At 51.9% G+C, this 7,758-nt stretch overlaps 2 protein-coding genes across 2 annotated transcripts in view; both read left to right on the top strand.

Moving 5' to 3' along the window:
* The window catches only part of Il11 (interleukin 11), a 5,597-nt gene extending 349 nt beyond the window's left edge, over positions 1–5,248 (top strand). Inside the window, exons 2-5 of the mRNA XM_028779442.1 lie at positions 1,317–1,489; positions 1,596–1,682; positions 1,774–1,935; positions 4,073–5,248. Coding sequence (XP_028635275.1) covers positions 1,317–1,489; positions 1,596–1,682; positions 1,774–1,935; positions 4,073–4,243 — 593 coding nt within the window. The 3' untranslated portion in view covers positions 4,244–5,248. The remainder of the gene's footprint in view (positions 1–1,316; positions 1,490–1,595; positions 1,683–1,773; positions 1,936–4,072) is intronic.
* Positions 5,249–6,455: 1,207 nt separating this feature from the next.
* The window catches only part of Fam71e2 (family with sequence similarity 71 member E2), a 9,992-nt gene continuing 8,689 nt past the window's right edge, over positions 6,456–7,758 (top strand). Inside the window, exons 1-3 of the mRNA XM_028779407.1 lie at positions 6,456–6,608; positions 6,825–6,979; positions 7,061–7,319. Of these exons, the coding sequence (XP_028635240.1) occupies positions 6,456–6,608; positions 6,825–6,979; positions 7,061–7,319 (567 nt within the window). The remainder of the gene's footprint in view (positions 6,609–6,824; positions 6,980–7,060; positions 7,320–7,758) is intronic.

Raw genomic sequence — 7,758 nt, forward strand, 5'->3', positions numbered from 1 at the left:
AGAGAGAGAGAGAGAGAGAGAGAGAGAGAGAGAGAGAGAGAGAGAGAAGGCAAGGGGGACAGCCAGACACTGACAGAGGGACAGATAGATGCTGGGAGGTGATCCTTAAGGGCCCGGGTATCCCAGGGAGTCAGTGGGAATCTAGGAACAGAGACAACCACGGACTCCAACAGCGTGGCTCAGGGAGGGAAACTGAGGCAGAGAATCCCAGACGATGACAGCAAGCCCCAGAGGACGGGGACCAGGCAGGGGAAGCAGACGAAAGAGAGGTGCGGACAGAGAGCTTAAAGAGCCAGACAGATGCGCACCGGCTAGGGGACGGGTGCACCGACAGACGGCCGAGGAGGGGCTTGCGAAGGACTAGGCACAGCTAGAGGGGACCAGGGGGCGGGCTGGGGGTGTGATACTTGAGCTTGGCGGCCCGGGGGGCTCTGATTGGCTGGCTGTCTCAGAGGTGGGCGGGGCAGCTGGGGGATGGGCAGCCGGCAAAGGAGCTGTCCCTCGCCCCTGAGCCCCGAATGCTGCCCGCCGGGTCTCCAGCTACGTGTGTCCCTGAGCGCCTCTCAGACCAGGTGCGCCCAGGTTTTCCCCGACCCAACCACCCAGCCTTCTGCAGCCTCTTTTGTGGGCATATGGGAGTGGGTCCAGGCGGCTTCCTGGAGAGGAATCCGTGTGTTCGGGTGTCAGCGCCAGTCTCTGGCTCCTACCCCTGTTCCCAGGCCGGCTCGGGCTCCCGGGGCAGGGGAGGGGGGCAGGTTCTGGCCTGTGCCTCCCCCCTCATGCCCCGCCCCGGGGCCCAGATTCCGGCGTCCGGGGGCGGACGGGAGACGCCCGGCCCGTCTACCCGCCTCGGGCCGCGTCTGCTCCGACGGGCGGGGCAGCCAGAGCTAGGGAGGGAGAGGGAAGCCCGCCCGGGCTCGGGCTTTGCGACCTGCCCCAGGGCGCCCCACCCTGAGACTCAAGACCTCCAGGTCCTCCTCCCTCAGATCCAGGCGTTCAGGCTCCAGCCCTCCTCCCTCAGATCCAGGAGTCCAAACCTCAGCTCTCCTCCCTCAGAACCTGGAGTCCAGACTCTAGCCCTCATTCTGCAGATCCAGGGTCCCAGCCTTCCCTCCCCCAGACCCAGAATCCAGGCTCCATCACTCCTCCAGACCGTAAAGTCCAGACCTTAGTCCTTCAAAACCAAAATTCTACCTCACTCAGACCCAGGTTCTAGACTCTAGCTAGCCCTTCTTCCTCAGAGGCAGAAGAATCTAGACCCCACCCCTACTCCCTCATACTCAGAGTTTGGCCTGATTTTTCCCTTCTGCCCACAGGTGTTTGTCGCCTGGTCCTGGTGGTGCTCAGCCTCTGGCCAGATAGAGTTGTTGCCCCTGGGCCACCACCTGGCTCCCCTCGGGTCTCTTCAGACCCTCGCGCAGATCTGGACAGCGCCGTCCTCCTGACCCGATCCCTCCTGGCAGACACACGGCAACTAGCTGCACAGATGGTAGGAGATTGGAGGGACAGGGTATATAGAATGACAGTCACTTCTCTCTCGGGCATCTGACGAGGGGGAGAGCTTGGAGGTCCCCTCACAGCTTCTTTCTCACCAGAGAGACAAATTCCCAGCTGATGGAGACCACAATCTGGACTCCCTACCTACCTTGGCCATGAGCGCTGGGACATTGGGATCTTTGCAGGTGAGAGCTGGCTGACAGGGAGGGCTGAAAGACTGATGGTTGAGGAGGCACGTGTGTTAACTTTTCCCTGACTTCCGTTCTTTGTCTTCAGCTTCCTGGTGTGCTGACAAGGCTTCGAATAGACTTGATGTCCTACCTCCGGCATGTGCAATGGCTGCGCCGTGCAGGTGGTCCTTCCCTAAAGACTCTGGAGCCAGAGCTGGGTGCCCTGCAAGCCCGACTGGACCGGCTACTTCGTCGTTTACAGCTCTTGGTATGCTCTGACTCCAAGACCTTTCACTTTCCTTCTGATCCCTTTGACCCGAAGAAACAGCAGCCTGAGATTTTGATTCCCCCACCCACTGAGACAAGTTTCTCTGTGTAGCCCTGGCTGTCCTGGAACAACTCCCTCTGTAGACCAGGCTGGCCTTGAACTCAGAGCTTTACCTGCCTCTGCCTCCTGAGTGCTGGGATTGCACCACCCTGTGCACTCAGGAGGAAGTGGTGCACCACCACCACCCTGCTGAGATTTTGATCCTAACACCTCAGAATCCCAGACTGACTTTTGAACCCCAGCCCCCAAATCTGATCCTTGCAAATGAGATACTCAAGATCCTGTAACTGTGAGACCTTGAGGTCCCAAGACCCCAGAATCCTTCAGAGTAACTCTTAACTGATCCCCAAGGCTACAAGCCACCACAGTTCATTGTCTTGTGTCCCCCAAATCCTAGCTCATGATACTATGAAACCCCAATCCTGACCACTTGTCTAAAAGTCTAGACTGTAAATCTCAAGATCCTTAGAACCAAGACCCCTACACTGAGTCAATGGGATGCAAATCTTTTTGTGAGAAATAGAGGCCTAGGCCTTAAGATGCCTAAAATTGTAAACCTCTAATATCCAAAGCCCCAGATCCTAGCCCTCCCCCAGCCCAGCCTCCCACCCCCACAATCTCACATCTCAAGGACCCTGTCCCAGTCTCTAAGATTCAAGATCCTAACTGAACCAGCCTTGACACTCTACAATGCCAGACCTCAAGTACAGACCCTAGCTGAGCATGGTAGCAGTTGCCTGTAAATCTCAGCACTTAAGAGGCACAGGTAGACAAGTAACAAGTTTAAGGCCAGCCTGATCTACTTAGTGATTTCCAGGTTAGCTATGAAAAAAATGTAGTGGAAACCAGTCTCAAAAAAGTAAAGCCAGGTATGATAGCACCTGATTGTACTCCCAGTGTTTGGGAGGTGGAAAATGAAGAGATCACGGCCATCTCAGCTGTGGAGTGAGACTGAGTGAGACTGATTCCAGAATCTCAGACCAGTAGTCCAATAGTACTGGTTCCTTAACCCCAGGCCCTAACATGGTCCCTAGACTCCAAGCTCTAAGACAGTAGCTCTGAAATTCTGAGAAGACTTGGCAAGCACCGTTCCCTAGCCCTCATTCCCTAGCCCCAAACCTGGTCCTTAGGACAGTAACCCTGTGTGTGTGTGTGTGTGTGTGTGTGTGTGTGTGTGTGTGTGTGTTCATTAAGACATGAACATACAGAAATGAGAGCCTAGAGTCCAGAGGTCAACATTGGGCATCTTTCCCTCTTGATCATGTTCTGCCTCAATTATGTTTGATTGCTGAAGTTTTTGTTTTGTTTCTTGAGACAGTGGTTCTCTGTGTAACCTTGGCTATCCTGGAACTCACTCTGTAGACAAGGCTGGCCTCGAACTCAGAAATCCGCCTGCCTCTGCCTCCCAAGTGCTGGGATTAAAGGCGTGCGCCACCACCGCACAGCTTTTTTTTTTTTTTTTTTTCTGCTTTGCTTTTTGAGAAGAGGTTTCTCACTGAACTTGGAGCTTATCAATTCAGCTAGACAGGATGGCCAGAAAATCTCCCAGAATCCTCCTGTCTTACTTACCCAGCACTTAGATTACAGGCACATACTGATGTGCCCAGCTTTTTTACGGGAGTCCCAGAGAGCTGAACCTGTGTCCTCTTGATTGTGCGGCAAGCACTTTACTACTTTATTAACTGTGCTTTCTCCCAAGCCACAGGGTTTGTTTGTTAAGAATTATTTATTTTATGTTTATGAGTATACTATAGCTGTCTTCAGACACACCAGAAGAGAGCCTATTACAGATGGTTGTGAGCCACCATGTGTTGCTGGGAATTGAACTGAGGACCTCTGGAAGGACAGCCAGTGCTCTTAACCACTGAGCTATCTCTCCAGTCTTGTTTTTGTTTGGTTTTTAATCAGGATTTATTTAGCCCAAACTGCCTTTCCTATGAAGCCTTGAGTCCTAATCCTTCTATGTCTGCTTCTCAAGTGTTGGGATCACAGATGAGAACCACCACCCCTAACACAGCTTCAGTTTTCTAAACTCTAGACCCTTGCCTTTTGCTAACCTTCTTTCTCTTTTCAACAGATGTCTCGCCTGGCCTTGCCCCAGGCAACCCCAGACCAACCTGTGGTCCCCCTGGGCCCTCCTGCCTCAGCCTGGGGAAGCATCCGGGCAGCTCATGCCATCTTAGGAGGGCTGCACCTGACCTTGGACTGGGCTGTGAGGGGCCTGCTGTTGTTAAAGACTCGGCTGTGACTCGGGACTGAAAGTCACCATCGATACTGTCCTTTAAAGCCATATCTTATTTATTTATTTATTTTGGTACTTGGAGGGGGGGGCATGATGATCAGGGGCATGCCACGCCCCAAACAACCGCCCCACACCCAGCTAGATACAGTCCTTCCAGGAGACCTGGGTGCGGGGGGGATCACCTGTGGCTTATTTATACTTATTTATTTAAAGAATTTGGGTGGGGGAGGGAGGGTACATATGAGGCCTTGAGGAACAGGGAACTGAGATCCTCGGTTCTGGGGTCTCTATGAAGTCTAGTCACAGTGTCTTCCTCACTTCCTACATTATTTATTAAACAATTACTTTTTATATTAAGAGGAGGAGGGAGGGGGAGAAAAGGAAGCCTGGGGTTTTATACCAAAATGTGAGTTTTTTTTGTGAGACACGGGGGTGGGGGAGGATTTAAATACATATCTATTTAGAGGTTATTAGCAGGAATATGCCAAAGGGATCTAAGTCTAAACTGGTACCCTAGCACTTCAAAGGTCCTCAACAGATACTTAACAGAAGGTTCTAGAACATCACCTTATAACTGATAGTACCTGCAAGGTACAGGGTTATTTATTTTAGCAAGATTCACAGCTAATGGGAAGCAGCCTAGGCTTTCTGGGGGATGGGCAGACGGGGGATGGATGAATAGAGACACATCCACATGATGGAATACTAGCTCGCCCGCCATAAAAAGGCGAGTTCCAGGCAAAGACTGCTTCCGATGTTGAACATCCCTGTGACCCGGGAGCAGCAGATGGTAGGACCACTTTCTATACATGAGTATGGATTTTTTTTTTTTTTTTTTTGGTTTTCAAAATGGAAACACCAAAATGTTGACTACAGCTGCCTCAGGGTTGAAAACAAGAGATGGCACTATGGGTGACTGTTATTGTGTTTGCATCTTCCAGAGTTTTCACCATGACTGTATTTTGCATGACACATTTACAATCAATAATAAACATTATTTTTAGAATGACAGCATGCCAGTCTCTGTCTCACCCCACTCTACATGCTTCACACCCTTAAAATAGGACTCAGAAGGGACCAAGGAAAGTGGTTATTTGAGCCTATGTCCTAGACCATACTGAGCCTAGCTGGTTGTTTTTTTATTATTATTATGAAGTTGTCCCAGATTCAGAAAAAGTTGCCCTGTTTTACAAAAGAGAGGGAAACTGAGGATCGAGGGGGAGGAATTGCTTTCTCTAGGGTATTTTGACTTGTTTTTGAGTCTTCCTATGTAGCTCTGTCTGGACTGGACCTCACAGAGATTTGTCTGCCTCTGCCTCCTGAGTGCTGGAATTAAAAATGTGTGCCACCACGCCCAGCTTTGTTGCTATTCTGGCAATACAGGTAGGCCTTATATCGTTATGGTATGAGGATTGAACCTGGGGCCTTGTGCATGCCAGGACAACACTTTAGCCCTCAACCGAATCTCCAAGCCCTTTATTTTTCTATTTATTATTTTGAGACAGGATATTGTTACATAGCCTAAGCTGGTTTCAAACAACAGTTCCCAGCCTCTTATTCACAGTGCTAGGATTACAGCTGTGATTGCCATGCCCAGCTATGGTGGTCCTTTCTTTACAGCGCAGTGTTCAGTTGATACACACACACACACACACACACACACACACACACACACACGAGCCATTGGGAAATGGCGGCTCAGCATAGGGTTGGGTCTTCCTAAGAGAAAGGAGGAGGGTCACTGTCAGAGCTAGGCCTGTGATTCAAGTCTTTGGGTTACTGATTCCTATAGAAGTTCTAATACAGATCCCTGGGATAGTGGTGGGGTCTGTGTCATCACAGTCTTGGAGCCAGGAGATAGGGATGTTCTGATAGAGTTCTGAGTCACCTATCCCAGCCCTCAGAAGACTCCACACCATATTCTGGAAGGATGAGGCCCCTAGGCAGTTCCCAGGAAGCAGCCCCTTGGTGTCTAGTGAGGTCACAAAGCCCCTCTCAAAGGTTCCACCCACGGGCCTAGTGCTGACTACCTCTCTGCAGGGCCATGGCCATACCAGAGTCTCTCAGCCCTGGGGACACTCCATTTTCTGTCACTGCTGAGCTCCTGACATCCTTGAAGCCCAAGGGTCCAAAGCTGGAGGGCTGGGGTGGGGGTCAGGGCTCCACTTGGGTCCAGGATCCTTGAATCTATACACCCCCACCTGCTGTTCTAGCACTCATGATGAGACGGCTGTGGAACTATTTTTATCCTCCGCCTCCCCCGGAGCCTCCGAAGTGGGTCCCCATTCTTGGAGAGATGCAGAAGACCCTCCAGATGGCCGAGTACCTGCCCCTCCGCCCGCTGCCCATGTTCGAGAGTAACTTTACCCAGGTCCCCAGCTCCCTGTGCTCCCGGAAATGGGGGAGGAGGGCTGAGACACAGGAAGAGAGATGGAACCCCTGGGCAGAGTGGGTTGAACAGGGATTTGGAATTCGAACTCCAGTAGGTAGAAGGTGGGTTTGGAAAGAAAGGAGGCTCTCAGGCGAGGGATGCTGGAGGCATGTTGGAGAAAGAACTGGTCCCAGCCCTGCTCCCTGGCTGCCCCAGGTGACCAACACTGGGACTCCTGCGTTATTGCACAACAAATCCAACAAGCTGACTATGGGTGTCGCAGCATCCTTGCCTGGCCTAGTGCTGCCTGACATTCTGTTGATTGCTCGGCCCTCCGAGGGCCAGGAGTGCTCCAGTCTGATCCTAACCAGGTATATTCTTCGAGCTCTCTCCTACCTCGCCCACTCCATCCTATCTATTGCACTAGCTACCCTGTCTCCCGCCTCCCCCAGGATGATCCCATTACACCTTGCCCGCCTCTATGTCCATGATCTGCCCACCTGGCGTCTGAAGCTGCGTCTGAGAACCGGCCGCCACTATTTCCTGGCACTGGATGCCCCTGAACATGAGCTGGCCTTTCTGTTTGACCGCTGGATTCGACTCATCAATATGCTTCGGGAGCCTAAATTATCCTGGCCACCAAAGAACAGGGACAACTCCCAGCTGGACACAACTCTAGAAGGAACTCTTGCCTCCACATGGCACTTTCAGGTGAGGAGTCAGTGAGTAAGGCCTAGAAACCACCGTCCAGATTCCACAGAGAACAGGGGACCCACAGCCCACTGCCTAGCCACTCCCACTCCACTGGAAAGGAGCTGAGATCCTAGAATGCTTCCTTTAAAGGGAGAGTCTGACCTCATGGGACCAAAGAAAAGCTGGGAGGAAGGTGCAGGTTAGGTAGGTGAGACAAAAATCATGGGGTGGAGAAAGCAGTTCAGTTGATAAAGAGATAGGAACTAGCAGGGCAGTGGTGGCACACGCCTTTAATCCCAACACTTGGGAGGCAGAGGCAAGTGGATTTCTGAGTTCGAGGCCAGCCTGGTCTACAGAGTAAGTTCCAGGACAGCCAGGGCTACACAGAGAAACCCTGTCTCGGAAAAGAGAGAGAGAGAGAGAGAGAGAGAGAGAGAGAGAGAGAGAGAGAGAGAGA

Source organism: Grammomys surdaster, unplaced genomic scaffold (genome assembly GCF_004785775.1).
Source record: "Grammomys surdaster isolate TR1022 unplaced genomic scaffold, NIH_TR_1.0 352, whole genome shotgun sequence".
In the NCBI taxonomy this organism is placed as follows: Eukaryota; Metazoa; Chordata; class Mammalia; order Rodentia; family Muridae; genus Grammomys; species Grammomys surdaster.